Here is a 25,654-nt window from a genome sequence, read left to right on the forward strand (position 1 = left end):
ATAATAATAATAAATAAGAAACAGACAATAAATGAACTAGTGTTTTGGTCTTTGGTAGGAAACAACACACCTTTCTAATGTTGTTATCCGCCATGGCTTCCTAGTTCCCGAGCCAATCTTCCGAAATACAGCCAATCGATTACTGTTCTCGTGGTCCCCGTTCTTCCTCAAATCTATATTTATTTTATTTTGGTTCGCATATTTTAGTTAATAGCATTCAAATCCCTAAGGGTACATGAACTTTTAATTTGAGCCCTTCATGTCTAATCATTGGTGATACCAGAAAACAAATGGAAACAATTTAAATATTTTAGTTTAGTAGTTAATCCTACAAAAGTCATACATAAAGTTATGATAACATAAAAGGGACATAATTCCCATCACATAGGACAATATCTTCGACAGTAGTTGTTGCATTATCTAAGAGACATTGGTAAAGACACCCGCACGCTTGTTTGATCTTGTGTTATACCTTGGTCTCTTCACAGCTCTCTCGGAATTTTCATGGCATTCTCCTGCGAAAAAGAAATGAAAGATTAAAACATACTTCCCTTGCAAAAAGATTAAACACAAATTTCCTCTCCCTCCAAAACAATGTCTATAACAAACTTGAGAAATGATTCATATTTCATACCTTTCTGACAGGGTTTAAGCCTGCAGAAACTGTGCTCAATCTCTCTACAAAAAACATTGCAGACCTTAGCTTGAAAGACTTTGGTCTTGTCACAAGAATCCTTGGCTACAAACGTGATGAAGTAAATGTATCCTTTATTCCTGTACAGATTTGCTTTCTCGACCTCAACAAATTCAAAACTGGTCCCCTGTTTTTTTTTTTACAGGAATCAAATATAATAAAAATAAATATAATAAGAAATAGACAACTGAACTGAAGTAGTGTTTGGTCGGAAACAGGACACACCTCTCTAACGTTGTAATCCGCAATGGAATCCTGAGCCAATCTTCCGAAAAACTGCCTATCGGTTTCTGTTATTAAGGTTGAATGGCATTCATCGAGAAACGAAGGGTAGAAATCGAAAAGGCATCGGAACTTGTAAAAATCCACGTCAAATCCCTTTATTGAACAAAAGTAAAAACAACTTAGAAACTATCAAATCAAATCAAATCAGAGATTCTGAGAAGGTAATAGAGCGAGAGAGAGAGAGAGGGACCTGTGACTTCCTGATCTGTTTGTTGATGAGATTGCGCTCCTCCTGATCTGTGTACTTTGGACTCGTATTGTCCTCTTTCCCTCGGATCCTCTCCAACAGAAGTTTATCCTCCTCGGTCACTTCTCCAAAGATAGAGTAGTTGAAGCATGCAACCACGCATCTAGGATTTAACGGATCACTGATGATTTCGTAGTCTATTCTACTCGATGAAGCCATGACGAACCCTAATTCCGCCGTAACTAAAATTGTTCCCGTTCTCCCTCAAAAACTATTATAGATACTCCTTTTATTTTGGTTCGCATCTTACATTTAATAGCACTAAAGCCCCCCAATGTTTTAGCTTTTTTTAGATGTACCCCATAACTAGTTTTTGAAATTTAATGAAAACCTCCCAACTACCCATTGGTAAAGTTTGAACCCATTAACTCTTTCTCTGGCCAACTTTGAACCCGTCAAGGCGTCAACTAAAATTGGAATTTTGTGGGATTGGATAACAACTATGCAAAATTTTCCGTAATCTTAATTATCTTTTATTTTACATAGACTTAAAAATTAAGAGTTTTCTCCTTGGTAATTATCATTTATTTAATTGGTATATTTTTCACAACGTTTTGCATTTCATAAGATTGTTTTTAATTGTGTACGTTTATCATAATTTAATATGAAAAAACTGTATTTTTAGTATGGTATTTAGAGTCACTCTTTATTTTATTTATACAACCTTCAAATCTTTAACTCCAGCATTGCTTTGAAAAATAAGGTCTTCATCAATATGAACAACATTATCAAACTATCCTCAAAAATACAATTTGACATGGACTCTCTAAGGCCTTATTCTACTAAAGAAAACACACCATTTGAACCACTGAAGAGACGAACCCTGAGTACTCTAAGTCTAAGGTATACTCTTATCAACGCTCGCATTAGTACTATCGACCCACTTATTTTCTTCAAGCTTGGGCCACTCTTAATTTTACCTATGTGAAACCATCTCGTGGAGTGGACACATCAGTTGAAATAGTGTTACAAAAAAGTTTTTTGAAAAAACACATAATGGTGGATAAGTTTTTTATATTTTAGTAGTTGTCCTACAAATAGGAAATCAATCCCTTAATATATCTCCGACATCCGCACGCTTGTTCGATCTTGTATTATACCTTGGTTTCTTCACAACTCTCTTAGAATCTTCATCGCATTCTACTGCCAAAAACGAAAATGAAACATCAAAACATACTTCCGTTGCAAAGACACAGCACAAGTTTCCTCTCTGAAACTTTATACGATGTGTACAACAGACTTGAGATATGGTTATAGTACCTTGTTGACCGGGTTTAAGCCTGCAGAAACTGTGCTCAATCTCTCTACAGAAAACATTGCAGACCTTAGCTTGAAAGACTTTGGTCTGGTGGCAAGGATCCTTGGCTACAAACGTGATGAAGTAAATGTAACCTTTACTCCTGTATAGATTTGCTTTCTCAACCTCAAGAAAATCAAAACTGGTCCCCTGTTTTTATTTTTACCAAAATCAAATATAATAAAATAAAAATAATAAAAAATAGACAAAACTAGTATTTGGTCTGAAAAAGGACACACCTCGTTAATGTTATAATCCGCAATGGATTCCTGAGCCAATCTTCCGAAAAAGATCCTATCGGTTTCTCTTATTAAGGTTGAATGGCTTTCATCAAGAGAGGAAGGGTAGAAATTGAAAAGGCATCGGAACATGGAAAAATCCACGTCAAAGCCCTTTTTTAAAACAAAAGTAAAAACAACTTAGAAACTATCAAATCAAATCAAATCAGAGATTCTGAGAGAGACCTGCGAGTTCCTTATCTGTCCGTTGATGAGATCTCGCTCCTCCTGTGGTGTGTACTTTAGACTCGTATCGCCCTCTTTCCCTCGGATCCTCTCCAACAGAAGCTTCTCCTTCTCGTTATCTTCCCAGAGAGGTATAAAGCCTGCAATCACACATTGTGGATTGAACGGATCACTGATGATTTCGTAATCTATTCTACTCGATGAAGCCATGTCAAACCCTAATTCCGACGTAACTAATTGCTCCCCGTTCTCCTCAAAATCTATATACTTTTTTTTGAAACTAATTGATCCCCGTTCTCAAAATCTATATACTTCTTTTTTTTTTTAATTTTGGTTTCGCATTTTACAGTTAATAGCACTAAAGCCCCCCCCCCCCCCCCCCCCCCCCCCCCAAAGTTTTATATTTAAGAGATCGTACACCATAATTAGCTTTTGTAATTAATGAAAACTTCCGAACTATCATTTGGTTAACTTTGAACCCATTAACTAAAATTGTAGGCTCTAAACTAACAATAGAAATGATTATAGAAAGAATGAAAGAAAACAAAATCCTTACTAATAAAAGGAACCTTTTGAGGATCCGTAGAGCGTCCACATCAGCAAAAAAAATTTCTCCCGAAAGATGACACGTGGCATAAAATATAGTTTTACATTTTAATATTACTAATTTTTTGAAAATTATAAATAAAATGTAAACAAACAACATAAAAATGGAAAAACTACATTAAACATAAGTAAAATTACCATTTTTCACTTTAAAAAAAAGACGGCTTATCTCCATAATATAACATTACCGTTTTATAAAACAAAAACAAAAAACATTATATATAATTTCGAAAATAATAAATATATGTAAACATAAAACATAAAAAATGGAAATACTACATTAAACATATGTAAGATTACCATTTTACATTTTGATTTAAAAAAAAAAATATGTAAACATACAACATAAAAAATAGAATTTATTAGTCCTTTTGAGGCTCCATAAAGCGTCCACATCAGCAAAAAAAACTTCTCCCGAAAGATGACACGTAGCATAAAATATAGTTTTACATTTTAATATTACTAATTTTCGAAAATTATAAATAATATGTAAACATACAACATAAAAAATCCTTACTAATAAAAGGAACCTTTTGAGGATCCGTAGAGCGTCCACATCAGCAAAAAAAATTTCTCCCGAAATATGACACGTGGCATAAAATATAGTTTTACATTTTAATATTACTAATTTTTTTGAAAATTATAAATAATATGTAAACAAACAACATAAAAATGGAAAAACTACATTAAACATAAGTAAAATTACCATTTTTCACTTTAAAAAAAAGACGGCTTATCTCCATAATATAACATTACCGTTTTATAAAACAAAAACAAAAAACATTATATATAATTTCGAAAATAATAAATATATGTAAACATAAAACATAAAAAATGGAAATACTACATTAAACATATGTAAGATTACCATTTTACATTTTGATTTAAAAAAAATAATATGTAAACATACAACATAAAAAATAGAATTTATTAGTCCTTTTGAGGCTCCATAAAGCGTCCACATCAGCAAAAAAAACTTCTCCCGAAAGATGACACGTAGCATAAAATATAGTTTTACATTTTAATATTACTAATTTTCGAAAATTATAAATAATATGTAAACATACAACATAAAAAATGGAAAAACTACATTAAACATATGTAAGATTACCATTTTTCACTTAAAAAAAAAGATGGCTTATCTCCATAATGTAACATTACCGTTTTATAAAACAAAAACAAAAAACATTATATATAATTTCGAAAATAATAAATATATGTAAACATAAAACATAAAAAATGGAAATACTACATTAAACATATGTAAGATTACCATTTTACATTTTGATTTAAAAAAAATAATATGTAAACATACAACATAAAAAATAGAAAAACTACATTAAACATATGTAAGATTACCATTTTTCACTAAAAAAAAGACGGATTATCTCCATAATGTAACATTACTATTTTGTAAAAAAAAATTATCTATAATTTCGAAAATAATAAATAATATGTAAACATACAACATAAAAAATGGAAATACTACATTAAACATATGTAAGATTATCATTTTACATTTAAAAATAACAATAATATGTAAACATACAACATAAAAAATGGAAAAACTACATTAAACATATGTAAGATTATCGTTTTTCACTAAAAAACGGCTTATCTCTATAATGTAACATTACCATTTTATAAAAAAAAAAGAAAAAAACATAAATATAACTATCTGATTATTTGTCCAAGTTCTTCTATTAAACATTGCCGTTTTACATTAAAAATGAAAAAATACTTTAAGATTTAAACATCTATCTTAAAATATAAAATATCGATATTAACTAAATATAGATATTAACTATAATATAGTTTGTCTTCACAATACTTCCACAAATACATTTAGTTAAATAAAATATAGATATTAACTAAAGTATAAGAAAGAGAAATACTCAATATATAGAAAAATAAATAATAAGTAAATATTATATATATATAAATATACGAATTATATATACAATAATAAGTAAATACACAATTTTTAAAAAATAGAAGGAGTACATTAAATATCAAACATCTATCTTAAAATGTAAAATATAGATATTAAGTAAATAGAAAGTATAAGAAAAAGAAACACACAACTTAGAAACAATGGAAAAAGTATATTAAGATTTAAACATCTATCTTAAAATGTAAAATATAGATATTACGCAAATAGAAAGTATAAGAAAAGGAAATACACAATTTAAAAAAATAGAAAAAATACATTAGTATTTAAACATCTATCTTAAAATGTAAATCTATCTTAAATTATAAAACTATTAGTAAATAGAAAGTATAAGAAATAGAAATACACAATATAAAGAAAAATAAATAATAAGTAAATATATAATATAGGTAAATACCCAATTTAAAAAATGGAAAATTACATTATGATTTGAAAATATATCTTAAAATTTAAAATATAGATATTATGTAAATAGAAAGTATAACAAATTGAAATATACAATTTAAAAAAAAAATGGAAAACGTACATTAAGATTTAAACATCTATCTTAAAATGTAAAATAGAGATATTAAGTAAATAAAAAGTACAAGAAATGGAAATACATATACAGGAAAATAAATAATAAGTAAATAATTTAAATATATAATATATGAATTATATATATAATAATAAGTAAATACACAATTGTTTTTTAAATGGAAAAAGTTCATTAAGCATGGAACATCTATCTTAAAATGTAAAATATATAATATAAGTAAATACACAATTTAAAAAAAATGGAAAAAGTACATTAAGATTTAAATATCTATTTTAAAATAAAAAATATAGATATTACGTAAATAAAAAAATAAGAAATGGAAATAAACATTAAAAAAAATGGAAAAAGTACATTAAGATTTAAACATCTATTTTAAAATGTACATATATCTTAAAATGGTAGTAAATTATATAAAAATAGAAATACCACATTAAACAAAAAAAAATGTATAGTTTTACTTCAAGAAAGTCCCTATAAAACATATTATTCCATCAACATCAACCTCACACTATTAAGGAAAATTTCAAAGCACTCGAGCAAAAATTATTCATGGGAATTGAATTGCTTTTCATAGACTCAAAGGTATTCTTACAAATTTAAATTAATCTAATCCATAATTTTATTGTTATATTCATACTAACTCTTTCATGATCAAACTATTACAGTTAATAACTATTCAAGCGTTTATCCCGAAACACTTCATTCCCCGCCGAATCAGGTATTGGTTCATATTGGTTTAGTATTGTTTTTGGTTTACTAACCGGTTTAGGATGGTCCTATTGTAAATATAATTTAAGTTGGTTTAGAATATATTATGCTTAAAATAATTTAAATCAAATAATAGTTATATTATGCTTAAAATATAATTTTGGAGAGTTTTCAAATATAGTTTACAGAACATTATAGGTGATGAATTTAATTTATTAAATTCATTTATTACTTAAAAATAAGTTTTTTTTAAAACATACTGAGTTATAAATATAAATGATGGATTGGTGAGTATAACATGAAGACAAAAATATAAATATTTGATTTTCAAGATAAGAAATTCAGCTTTTATTCAGTTACTTAATACATAATATCTTAAATTTTTTTTAAAAAATATACATAATTTATATATATTGATTAATCTTCCAAACTTAAACTATTATATTATATATGAATAATATTTTTAAATAAAAATAATTTATGATTTAAAAAAAACAACAAATGGTTATTTTCAAATAGTGGATGTAATTTACATTATACTATCATTTAACAAGTATTAGATACGTTTTGATATATCATTTTTTTCTATTTCCAGAAAACAATAAATTGTTAAACATCAAAGTCATCTAGGTTAAGTATACGAACAGCACAAATTCAAACATCACAAAAAATATTTACATAAACATTATAATACAATAATTTAATCAAAAAATACAATTAAAAAAAAAAATATTCAAAAGAATAGTTATATACTTAATATTTGAAAATCAAAAATATTTTTGCTACAATTGTACTTACCTGGCCAAGGAGATCGACCATCTTTTTACGGATCGATCGATTGTTGAGCATGTAGTCGATCCGAAAATACTCTGCAGTTTAATTAAATATCTAAAATATTTATTCCAACACTCAACAGATAGTTTTGCTAAATATGATAACTTGATAGCCAACAAAATTACAAAAGAAAATATTTAAATAGTAAAAAATATGTTAATTTAACGTGTTAAAATTTAAAAATAAATTTTAGTCATGACATGCATCTTAACATTTATATAAATATATATCATAACCTAAATATAAATAATATAACAATTTAAACTAGAAAAAAAAAATAAAAATCCCGGGCGTAGCCCGGGTTAATCCCTAGTAATAAGAATGAAAAAGAACATATGTTATCAATTGTTTCTTATCAAATTTGATAAGAAATGTATTAGTTCTATAATTTTTTTTTTACAAAAAAGGTTGAATGGAAGGGAATCATATGAAAAAAATTCAAATAAATAGTGTAATTTTAAGGAAATTTATTTTCATTCATTGACTTGATCACCATTTAAAATCTGTAATTTTGTTTTACCGATTTTTAAAAATAAAATAAAAAAGCTTAGTTTGGTTCTTCTCCTCCTAAATTATCTTTTCATTCACTTGGTCACCATTTAGTTTGGTTTGTTAAAAAAAATGTTTCTTCTCCTCCTATGATTCATGGGATTGGATACCCACAATTGAGGATTGCATTATACTAAATTATCTTTTGTTCTACACAATTAAGGTTTAAAAGTTTTCCCTTTTATTTGTTTCATGCTGTCAAAGCTACGTTTGTGTTCAGCGTCTAAAGTTGGTTGTAAGCTTGGTATATGTTCACAAGTATATTATCTATTATGTACGTGGTCTTTTTATATGTCGACTCGATGCTTTTCATTGGAAGAAAACCATAGAGAATATGTGGTCAGTTACAAAAAAAGTGGTGATATGATAAACTTTTTTTTATTAATACCATTTTATCTACAAAAAGCTCAAACTGAAGAACGGCATATCCAAAACAGAGCAAGAAACAACATATTCAGTGTAAAACAATAATAGTAAACACAACTCATGCGTAATACATAAATTCATTCGATGTCCCCAAATCCATATGAGTTGTGATCTCTAAATTGTAATCATCTTCATTTTGTTCCTTTTCTTTATGACAATCAATTTGCATATATTCATTTTCTAACCTTTTGACAAGTGAAAGTATGGGTTATTTTGCAATTTAAAAACATTTCAGTCAAATGTGACTTAGATTCATTCATAAGCTTGAAGACCCTTTCTTGTTTCAAACAGCAAATTCGTGAAGAAAAATTGATCGTGAAAAAAAAACTCATTTGCGCACCAGGGAACTGATTTGGATTTTGACCAGTTAACATATCATATGCTAAGCTTTTTTCGATCCAATTTACTTTTCTTAAATTAATCTAGCCATGTATATTCCAGCTAGTAAAACAAAACTCAAAATGATTTTTTTTGGTTAATCAGAATAAAATAAAAATACAAATTCGTAGAAAAGGCTCTTGCGCTCAGACGTTTGTTTGGAAGAATTTGCTTATTTATCTATTGGGCCCATCATTATGAGCTCAAATGCCGTTTGTTACGATTATCAACTGCTAATAATTGGCTGAGATCCCTATCATTCGTAATATAAAAATCTTTTGAGGTTTGGATACAAATAAGAAAGCATATTTGGAAAAAGAAGATACCAGAAAGTGAGAAAAGGGACATAATTCCCATCAAATAGGACAATATCACCGACAATGGTTGATGCATTATCTAAGACACATTGGTAATGACACCCTTGTTCGATCTTGTGTTATACTTTGGTTTCTTCACAGCTCTCTTAGAATCTTCATCGCATTCTCCTGCCAAAAACGAAATAAAACATTAATACATACTTCCCTTTAAAAGATAAAACACAAGTTTCCTCTCCAAAACAAGTGAACAATTAATCAGACAGGCTGAAAAAACCTCCATACAATGTTTATACCTTTCTGACAGGGTTTGAGCCTGCAGAAACTGTGCTCAATCTCTCTACAGAAAACATTGCAGACCTTAGCTTGAAAGACTTTGGTCTGGTCGCAAGGATCCTTGGCTACAAATGTGATGAAGTAAATGTACCCTTTATTCCTGTACAGATTTGCTTTCTCGACCTCAACAAATTCAAAACTGGTCCCCTGTTTTTTAGAAAAGAAAATAAAAACAAATATAATAAAATAAATAAAATAAGAAATAGACAACTGAACTGAACTAGTTTTTTGGTCGGAAAAAGAACACACCTCTCTAATGTTGTAATCTGCAATGGATTCCTGAGCCAATCTTCCGAAAAACTGTCTATCGGTTTCTGTTATTAAGGTTGAATGGCATTCATCAAGAAACGAAGGGTAGAAATCGAAAAGGCATCGGAACTTGGAAAAATCCACGTCAAATCCCTTTATTGAACAAAAGTAAAAACAACTTAGAAACTATCAAATCAAATCAAATCAGAGATTCTGAGAAGGTAATAGAGCGAGAGAGAGAGAGAGGGACCTGTGACTTCCTGATCTGTTTGTTGATGAGATTGCGCTCCTCCTGATCTGTGTACTTTGGACTCGTATTGTCCTCTTTCCCTCGGATCCTCTCCAACAGAAGTTTATCCTCCTCGGTCACTTCTCCAAAGATAGAGTAGTTGAAGCATGCAACCACGCATCTAGGATTTAACGGATCACTGATGATTTCGTAGTCTATTCTACTCGATGAAGCCATGACGAACCCTAATTCCACCGTAACTAAAATTGTTCCCTTCCTCCCTCAAAAAACTATCTTAGATACTCTTTTTATTTTGGTTCTCATCTTTCATTTAATAGAACCAAAGCCCCCAAAGTTTAAGGGGGGTGTATTGGACTGGTGATTTTAAAGAGTTTTAGAGTGTTTTAATTTTGGTAGGATTTAGGTGAGTTTTGGTAGGACTGGTGTTATTCGAGTGATTTCATTTAAAGTTTAAAAATTAAAATCAAATCTGTAGGTGATTTGGTAAGATGTTTTCTAAAAATTTCAGAGTTCTTTAGGTGATTGTTGAAATGAGAACAGCTTGGATCTCAATATTGATAAATATCTGTGATGGAAAATTATAAGGAATTTTCGTTTCAGCAAAAAGTTTTTAAGTAACCCGCAGCAGCCACAATAATTCACAAGACTCATAGAACTTCGAAGCTACAATGTAAAACTTTAGCCGTATTAATTAATGCCTCTGCAGTTACAAGTGAAAAACTGCAGTCACCATTTGAATTGTGTTTTCTTGACAAAGCTACCTTATTCGGGCAACTATGGAGGTTAGAACTTCTGCCTGCGGAGAAGAAATAGAAATGGAATGGCTTCTCTGTGTGAGTGATCACATTGTAGAGATGACCACACATTTTGAGATGGAGCCAACAAACTTGAGGTACAGATTACACATAGCTTATTGTGGAATTGGATATGTTAGGTTGATCACTTGTTCTTTCTAGTTCTCTGTTTGAGGAAGAAGAACACTACATTCTTCGGTAGTGTCTCAGATTTTTAGTGCCATGGTTACTGATTAAATGACTTGCAGGCCAATATCAAGATCTTTATGTTAATTTTGGTGGCAAAGGAGGCCTCATCTTTCTCCTTCAATCTCTGCAGGAGGTATTAGATAGATTTAAGGAGACAGAGTTTTGGAATGTCGATCAAGGAATCATGGCACCCGAATCAGCAGCAGATGGATCATATTCTTTTCGAATCTGGTGGCTGCAGTTCATCCAAAACCATAAACATGATTTCTAATAGATCAACAATTCACACCAAGACAGTCAAACTTCTCAAAGTTTGCAAGACAGTGGAATCCCCAATATTTTTGCCTCTGTTATACGAATATAGAGTTCATCATCATTAAAGCCAAATATTGACGAACGTTAACCTTTCAATCACTGCAAGTTTCTTTTCTGAATGCTCTCACAATGAACAGAAACCCAGTTCCAGATTCTCCGTGTCAATTAATCATGATTCATGGCTCACCAGCAATAGAGTTTAGGCAAGCCACTGATTCATAAGAGAGAGATTGAGAGATAAAATAATTGAGAATGACTGATTATACAGAGAAGAATAATTTTATTCAGATTTCAGCATAAGAATAAAAGGATCTGAAATAGTTCTGCAATTTTGTTTCCCGATTGTTTCTTATGAAGTCTCTTCAAATAACATATGCAAAGGTGAGTTTTCTATACCTACAAATTATAACTAAAAATGGATGTAAAGTATTCTAAAATCCCATTCACAATTTTTTCTTCCAGGATATTACTTAGCTTTGAATAACACTGGATTTGATTTCAATTTTATAAATTATTAGTTGAATAACATGAGATTACAAGTGATTTGAGATGATTTCAGATAAGTTCTATGTTCAATAACACATGATTTGGATTTTGTTTTTAAAATCACCAGTTGAATAACATGGAGTTTTAAACAAACCCTATAACCCTTTAAAATCCTAAGTTCAATACACCCCCCTTAGTGTTAGTTCGTACCCCCATAATTAGTATTTGAAATTTAATGAAAACCTTCCAACTAACTTTGATCCCATTAACTAAGATTGTAATTTTTTTTTCTTTAACTTCAAATTTACTTATTACGGATAATGTGAACATACATAGTCAGAGTGCAAAGACGATGTAATTTTTTAAATGGATAACAGCATGGAAATTTTTCCGTAATCTTAACTATATTTTATTTTACATAGAATTAAAAATTTAAGAGTTTTTTTCCCTTGTTTCACATGTCATCAGTTACATTTGTGTAAGCCTCTAAAGTTAATAAACTTGATGTATTTTCACAAGTACTGTATATCATCTTTTATTTAAGTGGTCTATTTTTCTCAACGTTTTGCATTTCATATGATTGTTTTTAATTGTGTACGTTTATCTTTATCATAATTGAATATATGAAAAAATAATTAAAAAAAATAATATGAAAAACATATTTTTAATATGGTATTTAGAGTCACTCTTATTTTATTTATACAACCTCCAAATCTTTTACTCCAGCATTGCTTTGAAAAATAAGGTCTTCATCAACATGAACAACATTATCAAACTATCTTCAAAAAAAATATTTGACATGGAATCTCTAAGGACGTATTCAACTAAAGAAAAACACACCATTTGAGTTACTGAAGAGATGAACCCTGATAACTCATCGGTCATACTATCTGGTTCGCGTTGAGCGGTCTTCTGCCGGTTACAGAACATTCAAGTTTTTGATTGCCTTCTAAGGTAAGAAAAGAAAGGTATCTTGTGAGACAAGCAACACTTAGTGCTTCTGGAGACCGGTTAAGCAACAATCGGAATAGATCACTCCCGGTTCAATTTTTGGTTGAAAGATATTTGTATCTTACAAGAAACAAGAGACTATTTGAATGTACACAATACACATCACTTTTTTTTTTGCTAAATTGTAAATATCATTAGAATGAAGAGAAGATTTTACATGAGCAAGATCTTAAATTATAAATCTATCTTGGCAAAAAAAGGAAAAACAAGATGGATCACCATTTGACTAAAGCTTTTACACAAATAAGGTCATCTCAACCAGCAGGCCATAAGCGAACAGAAGCCCTTCCTATGCTTCCTTGCTGAGATTATGTTTCTCATCTCCTTATCGACAAAGTAAAATACTGACGCAGCAGGGAGAGAGATGTGGTTGTGGATCAAATTGTTTCTTTGTTTCCAAAGATGAAAAATGATCGTTTGAGTAGCGAGCTTCCGCATGAGCTTCAGCTTCACAGGCGCAGCAGCTCTTATCCAAGATAGAAGTTCTAACCAATCCATAAAGCTGGACACTGGCGGGCCGCACCTGACGAAGACCTCTCTCCAGACGTCGAGGCTGTATTCGCAGCGCAGAAAAAGGTGGTCTCTGGTTTCTATGCTTCTCGAGCAAAAGGGACAGTCCGTGGCGATGGCCATCCCCCAAGCCGCTAGCCTGTTCCTTGTAGCCGCTAGCCTGTTCCTTGTACACATCACTTTACATGCAAAAGGCAGCGCACCTTCCTTTACATCTCCGGTACAGACCTGTTCGACAGTCTATATTCGATTCTGAGGCTCATGAAGCCATTCATATTATGATTTGTAAACTTCGCATGGCCACTGGAATCATATGATATAAAAGCGTGACATATTTGTATTTAGTTTATGTTATATGAATTAATGTTTTGTTACCTTTATTTTTTTTATAATCAGGAAAACTTTCGTGGGCAAAAGAGTTTTCTCTCTGACGCTCTTCTCGAGGCGCCGCACAGCTCTTCAGAATGGAGGCCAGCCACCGCAGCTCAGCCAGTCACGTCCTCTCCTTCTTCTAATCAACACCGTCGTCCCGCCCACCACCGTCTGAGTAAGCTCGTTTCTCCTCTTCCAGTCTCAATGGTGAATGCTCCTCCTCAGCCATGTTCAAGACCTCCGCCAGATCCGCCACCGTGTAAGCCTCCTCCAGTACTGTTTGAGTCTCTCACTCCAATCAAGCCGCCAGAGCCGCCAGACCCTCCAGATGCAGCCCTCATCTTCGTTCTGGTCCCGTTCGTCGATGAATCCCACTACCCCTCTCCTCATATGGTTACTCAAGCTGCAGATCTGGAATCCTCTGTCTCAGTTGTGGTGTCTGAAGCTACAGAGCTTTCAACCTCTCCAGTCTCTCATATGGTAGCAACCAGTTCTGAACCTTGCTCAATTCTTATAAATCAACTTCTCAGAGTAATCACAGTGAAGGGTATCTCTGTAGACATGAGTTTACCATGTTTGTTCCACTACGAGACACATGTGTCAAACTCAGCCATAAGGGCCTTGTTTGTTCCACTGCTAGACATCTGTGTAGACGTGAGTATATTGGTACTGAGTATATTGGCACTGTGGCTAGCTGTTCTCAAGCCTCTCTCTCTCCAGTACGCAGCATTGCAAAGTCTTGAGGACTGCACTTTGGATGTTGGTACATTGGCAGTGGGTTGTTTTGTGGCTACAGTTCTGCTCAATGTTTACAGCTCAGATGCTTTCCACCGTCTAGCTTCAGGTTACAGGGTTCACCTAGCCCAAAGTTTACTTTCAGTGTCATGTTACAGGGTTCACCTAGCCCAGAACCAGTCTCAAGCGCAAGGAAAAGCCAAAGAAGCAAACAAAGTAACTTCTCTCCATCAAGATTGGGTCAGAAAAGCACCAAGTAGCCATCTCGACAGCAGTTTCATATCATGTATGACTGAAGCGGCCTGGAACAAAGACAAGTTAACAACAAGATTGGGATGGGTCTTCTCGGGTCCAGGTCCGGAGACTCCAAACGATGGATCTTTGGTTGAAAGCTTCATCAGCTCACAGTTTATTGTAGAGGCCATCATGATTCGATTGGTACTTTGCATGGCGCTAACCTTGGAGTTCTCCACACTCAAGGTTCTCTCCGACAGTTTAACGCTCATCCGAGCTATCTCCGGCAATCTTCAGTCAAAAGAAATCATTGGAATTGTGAAAGACATCCAATCGATCTCCTCTGAGTTTGCAACAATTTATTTTTCGCACTTCTCTAGTTTAACTAAAAAGGCTAAGGCTCTTCAGCCTTTTTTATTTTGTAATGGACTTCATGAATTGAGTTCTTTGGAGCTCAACTCAAATTAGTTTTTCTTTAATGAAATATTTCAGTGACAAAAAAAAAAAAAAGTTTATGTTATATGAATTATATCGACAAGGGTATAATAATTGGGAAGAGATAGCGAGAGAAGAATGGCCTGAATTCTCTCTACACACTGACCAAACAGATGGCACGTCCCTGTATGTTTCAACATCAATTCAAATGCCTGTTAACGTCTTTTCACATCACTAGTTTTCTCGACTTTATTTTCATTTTTCTTCTATATGGTGGGTGACATTAAAGAAAAATCTACCCACTTTGGACTTATGAAAGAAAAGTCCAGTTTTTTGAAAAATTACTCACCGACCACCTTCCTAAATTTGGTATCTCCTCATTAACTTTTCCACACCTTTTCTGGAATTTATTTTCTCTTACAAATTATAGATAATATCAAATATGAATTATGAGATGGTCATTTAGCAGCAAACAAAAAAAAAAACTATTTATAATTATTTCTTTACGACTTCTATCCAAACGACAATCAACATGTGTTTTGATTTCTTTATGTTAACTAACAAAAAAAAACTATTATCAAAACGACAAACGTGAAACATATTCCAACAAAAAAAGCGTTTATACTTGCCACAGACATCCAATAATTGATTTGATTACAGACATAATTTCATACTCATTACAAACCTAATCACTGTATTAATGGATATTATCATAAAAGATTACATTTATATTTGTGTATTTAAATGTGCAAGAAGAAGATCACAACAAAAGTTACAAAAGCGTACTGTCTTGTCTTCTCTCTCTCTCTCGTCAGAGTTCAACAAAGAGAGAAATGGACGAACAGCGGAAGACAGAGTACGAGAGCGGAAGAGACACGGCGAAGATGGAAATGCCGACGCCGGTGATAATCTCCGGAGGAGACGATAACGAGGACGAGTATACCCCGGACGAAATCATGCAGCTCGTCGAGTCTTCTTTACCGACGACGACGAACACCGAGGGAACTAACTTTCCCGGCGAAGCGAGTTTCAGAGTGAGGTTCATCGACGATCCGTACGAGATTCCGGTGGCTGTCCAGTCATCTTCCGGCTACATCACGATCAACGTGAACGAGGAGAGCTGCGGTCCGTCGTTTTCAGACAGCGACGCTTCCGCCATGGCGAGCGTCGACGCGAGCGGACTGTTCGCAGGTTGCTGCCTCGGTTTCAACGGTGAAAAAGGCGGAGCGTGGGGTGCAAACAATGTAGGAGCGAGTGAGTGTGAGTGGGACGACGATTTGCTGGCGAGGTTTCTAGGTGAAGACAGTGTTTGACCAATGTGTGTCGTCTTGCGGAGAAAGCTTTCCAAGAGGTCGGGGGTATTTTGGTCAATTCGATGGACTGTAGCTAAGTGAAAATGATCTTGGCGCTGGTTGTTAATAGGAAAAAATCAGTAAATGGTAGTAAGGACTAAGGAGTAGAGTAGCTGCGTAATTTAATGTTGACCATTATGCGAAACCATGTCACATGACGGTACTAATGAGTATATGGTTTTAGCTTCAGGGAGCTATTATGTAAATTTTGCAAGTATTAAATCCCCCGTTAAAGTAACTGAATGCTTTAATTACGAACGAATCTCTATATTTGGTTGTTATCATCGTCTAAAGTAGTGGTGATTGATAAGATATGGATCTATTTAACTGGGCCTGTATGAAGGCCCAGTAACTTTATTTAATCCGCGTTTACACTGGCGGTAAAGTCTAACAAATATACAAACCTCACTGGTATTATTATTTTATTTGGATTTTATAATCAGTAATGTACATGTTGTGTATAATATGTTGTAGTAACAGTAACTGCACAATTCAATTATTGTTGTTGTCCAGCTCTGTCTCTATCTTCAAAGCAGAGCCAGAGAGACAAACAATGAAACAAGCTTTCTTCTGTCATAAAAACTCAGGATCAACCAGAAGAAAGCTTTCATGTTCTTTTGACCAGCGAGATTCCACTAGGATCACCACCCCACTCTTCAAATACAACTATAAGGTTCTGGGACTTGAGCCATGAACGAGGTACATGGTACCTGCAAAAAAAAGAAGACAGAGAGGGGACTCTCTATGAATCAAGATATGTACTAAATAGATGGAAAAACAAAGAAGCTTTTTGGCTTCACTCACCATCTTTGAGAAGCTTCACCACAATTACTCAAGCATTTCTTTGCGTCGAATGTTCCAGCGTAGTTGCAACGTCCACAGTTTCCTTGAGCTTTATAAGCAGGCCAGTGACGTCCAATGTTTCTACCGTTTATCCAAACATGACCTTTCCCCATTGTGTTCATGTCTATGGCCAATGGTTCGTTTCCTCCTGGTGCGGCAAAAGTTGACTGCATTGAAAAGAGAAAAGTTTTTCAGTTTTTTTCTGCATCGTATTAAAACTAGTTTTGTTTGTATTTACTCTTACCTTGTACCAGGTCAATGGTTGCTTCTTGATCACGTACGATCCTTGATTCCAACTCACAGAGGAACTGTCTGTATGAAGACTCATAGCTTCACCCTTCACACCAATCTGTTTCAAAACACATTTAAACAACATTGTTATGATCGGTTTGTTGTTATTACCATAAAACACAGAACTTAGATTTGGCTTTGAATTTCAAGGAGGAGACCTTATAGGACCATTTCCATTTCGACATGTCCCATGTTCCTGAGTTAACTCCCTTCAGTGTAACCGGTCCAAGAACCCCTTTGTTCCATGTCTCAAAGTGTTGACCAACATTCTGCAAGCAAACCAGAAACCACAAATCTGATAAACCTAATTCTATCTTTTAAGAGCGATAGATTATCCCATGAGGAACTAACCGGAAGACCAACTGCAACACTCAGCAGAGCAAGCTTGTTGACACCTGCGTGTAGTTTGATCTTCTGACTGAAGGTTAGCTTAGGGTGCGAAAGTCCTCCATAAGCACTTCCTGAAACAGACAAGTGCCAACAACGTTGTCAAGTTACAAGACTAGACTAGAAAAGATGAGACAGTAGAAGCTTCCATTTGTTTCTCTTATATTTACCTGCAAGCTGGCCGTTGACAAACACATGAAGAGCATGTCCAGCTGACCAAATGGTAAGAAGTGGATAATCACCAGTCTTCAAAAACCTCTCACCAGCACCAACTGTAATGCTGATAGCCACAACCAAATGAACCATGAGTTTTTTTGTGGATTTTAGAGATTGAGACAAGTTAAGAGAGTTTCAAAGTGTATATACTTACTCTGTTAGATACCAGAAATAGTCAGACTTGTCCCAAGTCATGCTTATCTGTTCCACAAGCCCGTTTCTTGCAAACGTATCACGTTCATTCGCAGAAGGAGTTGCTTCATTGAATGATTCCCAAGAGAATCTTGTACCAGTTGGAACCATATTCCTGTGTACTCTTGGTGCATTAACCTGTTTAAACACAAAGTTCAATTCAATCTAGAGAAGGTAAATTAAATAACCTTTTTATTGAAAAATAAGATTTATTTTATGACCTTTGCTGTGTTGTAATATTCTGTTTTACAATCCGGTAAAATACTGACTGACCAAGGAGGCAAGTCATATGGGAATCCACGGAACATAACTCTGGCTGCAGAGTTTGCATCATTGTTCGATAAAAACGCAGCACAAGATGACTTAGACCAGAACACATGAGCCTGAAAAACAACATTAAAATGATCAGTATAGCATAACCACAAGTTACAAAAAAATGATTTGATCTTGTACCTCTTGTTTAGCTCCAAGATATGTGACGGTTGCATCAGCAGAAACCAAAGCTGGCTCGCTGAGCTTGATGACTTTATGCAATGCTTTCAAGTGACTGTACTTTGGCTCTCTTGTTAAGCCTTTTAGAAGTAAACATAATCAGATTTAGCTGATCATTTAGGGTGATTTAATTGTGTTTATGGGTTTTAGTTATTACCGTATTCATCAAGAGGAGCGTCGTAGTCATAGCTTGAGGCCATGAACTCACCAGCTGTTCTGTCAAAATTCGTCCCTCCATGATACTACATAAAAAATGTATATACACAAAGATTGAGCGGAACAAAAGATTGATGTGCATTCATTTGTAACTCTGTTTTGATTTTATTACCATATAATAATTGACGAAGGAACCTCCGTTTTGTATGAATCTTGCAACTGAGTATGCAATATCTTCGACTGGTCTATACGGTACAGCCCCTCCAAACTCTGTATACCTGATATTTAGTTTACAGAGTTCATATATTGTGTTAGTTGTTTTAAAGCTAAGAAAAATGTTATCTTAAAATCTACAATTTGTATAAAACTGGAAAAAGGATTTTTATTTTATTTTCTGGGCATATATATATATATTGATGTTGTGACTTACCAACCAGTCCAATTCTCTGTCCACATCTTCGGCTTGTTGTTTGAGTTAGGTTTGAAATTTTCGCAGTAATAACCATTGCATGTGTCTATCTATAATTTGCATAAGAAAAAAAAAGAGAGAGAGAAAATCATCATAAATCGGGGAAGCTTCGTTCATATTCTTCTAGTTCAATCCCACAGAACCAAACCAAAAGATTAGATAAAACACTAGAGAAGTAAGAAACTTCAGTTTTTTTCCCCTAACAAAGCCAAACTACTTTATTGAAAAGATATCTATAATTAGAAAGAAAGAAAAGGAAAGAACATACAATAGGAGAAGGAGCATCCTCTTGCTTGCACATAATCCATGGAACACCTGTTGAGAGTCCTAATGCCATTTGAGCTACCCATTTCGTGTAAGCCTTTCCTGGTGCTCCAATTTCCCATTCCACTGGTCCATACTCATTCTCAATCTGTCAAAAAAATCATTTTACACAATAATTAAGAAAATATTTTAGTTTGAGCCCTCCATGTTTAATCAGTAGTTTATGATGGTATTTTATTGTAACAACAACAACAAATGTATGAAACAAACCTGTGCTAGAATGATGGGTCCTCCTTGAGTTTGAAACAACTTTTCTGCTTTCATCATCCATACAATCTTTTCAGTGAATTTCTTCATGGCAGCCTTTACAATATAATTTAAAGTTAGCACTAATCATCAAATAAGAAGAATAAATATTGTTAGTGCATGAGAGAAAAGTAGTTGGTTAAATTTGAACCTTGAAGGGTTCGTTATCCGTCCTAAAAGCCATACCGGGAACAAATTTGAGCCAAACCGGAAATCCTCTATAAAACCATTAAAATTAGTTTAAAATTAAGATAACCAATGAATTATTTATAGAAAATATTGTAATTCTATATTACCCGAAATTCCATTCTGCACATACATAAGGGCCTATTCTGAGATTAACATAGAGACCAGCTTGGTGTACCAACTTGATGAACTTAACCAAATCGTACCTGTCTCCAAAATAATACTGAACAAAAAAATAACACAGAAAAATTAGAAGAATGTGACTTGTGAGACTAGAAAATTAAGTTATGAATATTTCTTAAATTACATTTCCAGGAGAAGGTTCGTGGCCATTCCAAAAAACATAAGTCTCTATAACATCCAAGCCTCCTTCTTTGGCTTTCTGTATCAGACCAGGCCACATCTATACAAAACAGAGCATTCAATGAATCATGCATTTATGGCTTAGAATAAGAAAAAAGTTAATAGATTATGTAGATAATAAGCATGTGAAGTAAAAAGCTTTGAGAAAAACCTACACAAAATGAAACTAAGCCAATCAATTTCAGAAAACAGAGAGAAGGAAGGAAACTTAAATCAGAAGTTACAAAAATCCATTGAGAGGTTAAAAACCCACATTTAGATTCTGCAAAAGAAACATTGGATTAAAATGAATAAAGATTATTACCTCAGGGGTGCTTCGTGGATAGTGGATGGAACCTGAGAGAAGAATTCTTCTTTGTCCATTGATGATCACAGCTTTACGATCATAAGAGACTGTTGCTTTTACTGAACAAATCAATGATGAATAACAAAGAATCGCCAGAAAAATCCAGGCTTTATCTCTAAAATTCGACCCCATTTCTTTTGATTTCCCAGACAAATAAAAGAAAATTCTGTTAAGATGTGGTTTTTGGGTTTGGATATTGTTTTGGAGTAATATATATAATAAGGTGAGAGGCAGAGATGGTGATACATATAAGATGCTGTATGTATAGCTTATGGAGACTGGAGAGTAATCTTTTCTCTGTTAAAGATATAAATTATTTTGAGTCTGTCTAATCTCTCTGTTTTGTGCGGGTGGCTTTGAAATGTCACACAACATGTAATTTTATTTCTTTTTCTTTTTTAATTATTGACCACGTAGCTCAACCCTAATATAATAGGGGACTGGCGGATATTTGTAAATCTGTTTCCTGAAAACATTAATTTCCAAAGTTATATTATGGAGTAATAAATAATTTATGTGAAATGAATTTGTTTTTAATTATGAATTATGGATAAAAAATATGCTTAAACAAATAATTTTGATGATAAAGCTTGCAAATTAAAAATTGTAAAAGAAAGAATCAAGGGTAATAATTTCGTCAAAGTACAATAAAATTAATTAAAATTGACTTCTCTATTGAATTCTTACTTCTGAAATTAAAATAAGCTAGAAATGATGGTCAGTAATTACTTTTTGAATAATAAAGCTTGGGAAATTATATATCTACTACGAAAATAAATAAAAAAATACTCTTAATTGAAAAGATAGCCATGAATTATATTAACATATATTGTATACATATTGTCAACAGAAAAAAATCGTTATAATCAAAAACATTGTGGTACAAAACATTGGTTTTGTTGTGCTATACTGCTATAGATTATTCAATCCTTTTTGGAAGGTATGATTTACGCTTTTCAATGTATTATCAACTATCTAATTCATATAAAAAGTTTGGAAGAGTACAAAACGGTGTTTCTTTTTCTTTGTAAGCAAAAAGCAATTGTGTATCATACATATAGGTTAAAGTGTTGCTTTTCTTCGTAATGCAAGAAAGTAATAATGTGATAATTTTTTTCTACATACTGTATTTGCTCTTTGGTTTCGTCTTGAGAAAGTAAGTCAAGCCAAGTTGCCGCATTCATGGCGTAGTTAAAGCTCTACCTTCCACGGCACTTGGCCTAGAAAATCAGAAAGACATGCGGATCTAATTTGCATATCTCTCGCTACACGATATATCTAGAAGACTATAATTACATACCTCTAATAAATTTTACTATTTGTACTAAAAATTTGGATTTGATTTTGGTTTGGGTCTCTTTTTGTAAAGAATAAAATAAATAGAAAATTCTAATTTAATATATACTCTATGTATTTGAAAAATTAATGTTTTAGCATTTGCATACATATTAGTAAAAATTAAACACACACTTGTATCTATTGTTCTTTGGTTATGTTTTTAAATTTTATTTTCTTTCCAATAAAGTTATACCATTCGTATTTTTAAATTTAACTTCTGTTTTAGTTTTAAAGTAAAGTGAAATAATTAAAAATAAAACGACAATCTTACAAAATCCAAAACATCATTATTTTAAATTCTGAAGGAGTATAGTTTTAGCTCACTTTTGTTTTAGTCATAAATTTATCTTTAGATTAACCCGAAATTTACCAAAAAAACAATATTCTTTTTAGATTAGTTTGCAGGATAAATATCATTTCGACGAAATAAATTTTATTTGCAGATATATAATATTTGAGCTGAATATAGACAAATACATTTCTTTGTCTATGACATTTTATTATCATTTGCTTATAACTTTTAATAAATTTAAGGGAAATACCTTAGGATAGCACCAAAAAAATTTCTATCACAAATATAGATTTTAAGAATCAAAATGATCAAAATGTTTCATTAAAGAGGTAAATATAAACTTATACCACTAGAGTTAAATAATCCAAACCTTAGGGTTTAGAGTTAAGGGGTAGAGATTTGGGTTTGAGGCTTAAAATTTTATAAAATAAAAAATAAATATATAAAATTTGAAAATAAAAATTTTAAAATAGTTTCAAAAAGTATTTTCGAATTACAAAAAAAAAAATTGAAAAAAAAAATTTGAAATTTTTTTTTTAAAAAAAAATTTATAAAAAAGTTCGAATTTGAAAACATATAATCTGAAACTATAATTTTTTTTATTATTTTTTATAATTTTTTATATATCTAGAATATTAGTGTCATTTTACCTATTAAATGAAATATTTTTATCATTTTCCTCATTGTGATATATTTTTGTGACCAAAACTTGAAAATTGTCTATTTATGAGAATCATTCTAAATTTAAATGGAATAAAAGGAAAAAATAACACAAAATGCTAATTTGTAGAAGTTATACCTCTAGTTCATACACATAAACTTACTACAATTCTATTATTTATCCGTCATTTTCTACTTTTAATATTTCCAGTATCTTAAAAAAGATTTTGGAGTTATTGGAACGAATATAATAGAAAAATATTCATAGTTACAAGTGGCTTCTAAACTAAGTTATTACCTGCTTTTCAATTAAACTAATTCTGATAATGTTAAGTCATGTATCTCGGATTTTTCTATGCAGATAGCTAAAATGAAATTAGTAATCAGAATTGGTTGACTCTTTTGTTACTTTATGATAATTGAGATGGCGGTCTGGAATCTCGTCACCGGTGGGCAATGCTTTGAAACCCGACATGGACCCGGCTACCGGTTATTTAAATATTGGAGAAAACTATTATTTAAAAATTCCGTAAAACTTATAAAAAACCTGTTAAAATATGAAATCAGACTACCGGTTGAACTATTGGTTAAATCAATACATAATTTTAATTATTATTATTTTAGATTTTTAGTATTTTTATTAGAATATGTTATGTATTCTAATTAAGAAGTTAAGTTTTTAGTTTAAAAAAAATAAAAAGATCATATGATTCTTTTGGATTTTGAATTTATTAACAAAATTAGCTAGTTGCTATGAATTGACATTAATTTATTTTTGTTATCGATATTCTATCACAATTTTATGTTTTATTTTGGCTTATTTTGGATTTAAAGTTTAATTTTATAATTTAGATTAAACATTTAAATACTTAAAAGTTTTAAATCTAATTATATTTTTATTATATGTAATAACTCTTAACTTATCACAAAATTTTTTTTTTATATTTGTATGTGAAATGAAAAAAAAAACTACAGTTATGTATTTTTCTAAATGTTTTTCAAAACATAAAATATTTATTATTTTTTCAGTAATTAATATATTATTATATAACAAAATTAATTAATTTATTAACTTATCGTTTATCCGGGGTTGACCTAATAACTCAGTGTCCGTTAAATTGTCAGGATCAACGTCTAGGTTAAGTTTCAAAACACAGCAACAAGATTTACTATCTTTTTGTGGAAGCACCGTAGCCTAGTGGTTATGGTTTAAGGGCTTCTACACCCAGGTCTGGGGTTCAAATCCCAGACTATGCAATTTCTTGCAGATTGCACAGGAAATCCAGGTTTCAATTCCCGGAGCAAGCGATTTATTCAACAATTATGCGATTACGGAAGAAAGGCTTACAAGAGTTTCTCAACATGGTGCAAGTAAATCCGGTCAGGCGTGATCTTCATAGGACGGCTCAAATGATGCAGTTAGGCGTAGATCCTCATAAGGCAGGTAATATTGTCGGTTATCAAATCGTCTTTGTAATCTTTCTCATAATTGTAATATCTAAATAAATCCCCGACAAAAAAAAAATTTACTATCTTTTTACTTCTTTTTTTTTCTTTTTTTTTTACTTCCACAAGCATAAATTACAGATTTTATACACCTATCTATCCAATAACTCCGTCAGATTAAAATGGGACCCACATAATCACAGTTAGGATTCGGAATGATAAACCAAAGCAAACACCTACTAGATAACTTTTGAAGCCTGTCTGATTCCTTCCACATTCATTACTAACAGATATTTGTCTTTCATTCCGCCAAGTATACTAGTTAGCCACGTCACGCAATTGTTTTTTCCTAGTGGTCGCAAGTGGGTCCCGACTATTTTATCCTTCCTATTATATTGGACACAAAATAGATAAATACTCCGATAGTCCGATGTATAATGGACGGCCTCAAGTGAATAGGTCTATATTCAATTTCACCGTGAGAAGAACTGAATGTTATACTTATATCTTTTTTTTGATCACTTACAATTTGTGTTATCGAATATTCATTTCGTTGTCTTAATCAACCACCAAATCATGTCTTTCTAACGAATGAATTTTGATGTTTATCTACAAAACTCAAAAAGTTACAAAATATTAAAAGAAAACGATAGTTACGTAACAACTTCGATCACCAACTAATAGATTTAATTATTTATGTGAAAGGACATAAAAGTTGGCTCTCATTTTCCAATATTTAGGCTAGACTTATACGTCTTAATCACATTTTATATAGTTATTCACTGTGTTTCAAAAAAAAAAAAAGTTATTCACCATATTTTCGTGTGAAAAAACACTCTCGTAAATTA

At 32.1% G+C, this 25,654-nt stretch overlaps 3 protein-coding genes across 11 annotated transcripts; 1 reads left to right on the forward strand and 2 right to left on the reverse strand.

Annotated features, from left to right (window-relative positions):
- Positions 1–277: 277 nt before the first annotated feature.
- On the reverse strand, positions 278–10,395 carry LOC103856786. 9 transcript variants are annotated; one of them, XM_033288706.1, is made up of 6 exons: positions 10,127–10,395; positions 9,877–10,029; positions 9,588–9,774; positions 9,353–9,462; positions 510–515; positions 285–396 (listed from the first exon to the last, which is right to left on the reverse strand). In XM_033288706.1, the coding sequence occupies exons 1-4, from the start codon at positions 10,340–10,342 to the stop codon at positions 9,374–9,376; spliced, it is 645 nt and encodes a 214-aa protein (XP_033144597.1). In that variant the 5' UTR covers positions 10,343–10,395; the 3' UTR covers positions 285–396; positions 510–515; positions 9,353–9,373. The 9 variants fall into 9 exon arrangements, with proteins under 9 accessions (XP_033144596.1, XP_009132162.1, XP_033144597.1 ...); XM_033288707.1 differs by lacking the exon at positions 510–515 and having other exon boundaries at positions 286–396; positions 9,360–9,462; XM_018658100.2 differs by lacking the exons at positions 510–515; positions 9,353–9,462; positions 9,588–9,774; positions 9,877–10,029 and adding exons at positions 2,327–2,366; positions 2,487–2,673; positions 2,763–2,915 and having other exon boundaries at positions 288–472.
- A 5,587-nt stretch (positions 10,396–15,982) lies between these two features.
- On the forward strand, positions 15,983–16,797 carry LOC103856790. The gene has a single exon (XM_009133919.3). It carries the CDS (start codon positions 16,041–16,043, stop codon positions 16,518–16,520), a length of 480 nt encoding a protein of 159 aa, XP_009132167.1. The 5' UTR covers positions 15,983–16,040; the 3' UTR covers positions 16,521–16,797.
- A 230-nt stretch (positions 16,798–17,027) lies between these two features.
- On the reverse strand, positions 17,028–21,362 carry LOC103856789 (beta-galactosidase 4). Its single transcript, XM_009133918.3, has 18 exons — positions 21,029–21,362; positions 20,669–20,764; positions 20,472–20,584; positions 20,327–20,393; positions 20,140–20,232; positions 19,874–20,017; positions 19,567–19,655; positions 19,309–19,414; positions 19,138–19,222; positions 18,942–19,060; positions 18,710–18,871; positions 18,451–18,626; positions 18,251–18,360; positions 18,045–18,154; positions 17,852–17,962; positions 17,647–17,751; positions 17,364–17,569; positions 17,028–17,269 (listed from the first exon to the last, which is right to left on the reverse strand). The coding sequence occupies exons 1-18, from the start codon at positions 21,200–21,202 to the stop codon at positions 17,167–17,169; spliced, it is 2,169 nt and encodes a 722-aa protein (XP_009132166.1). The 5' UTR covers positions 21,203–21,362; the 3' UTR covers positions 17,028–17,166.
- Between the last annotated feature and the right edge of the window lie 4,292 nt (positions 21,363–25,654).

This window comes from Brassica rapa, chromosome A03 (genome assembly GCF_000309985.2).
Source record: "Brassica rapa cultivar Chiifu-401-42 chromosome A03, CAAS_Brap_v3.01, whole genome shotgun sequence".
NCBI classification, from domain to species: Eukaryota; Viridiplantae; Streptophyta; class Magnoliopsida; order Brassicales; family Brassicaceae; genus Brassica; species Brassica rapa.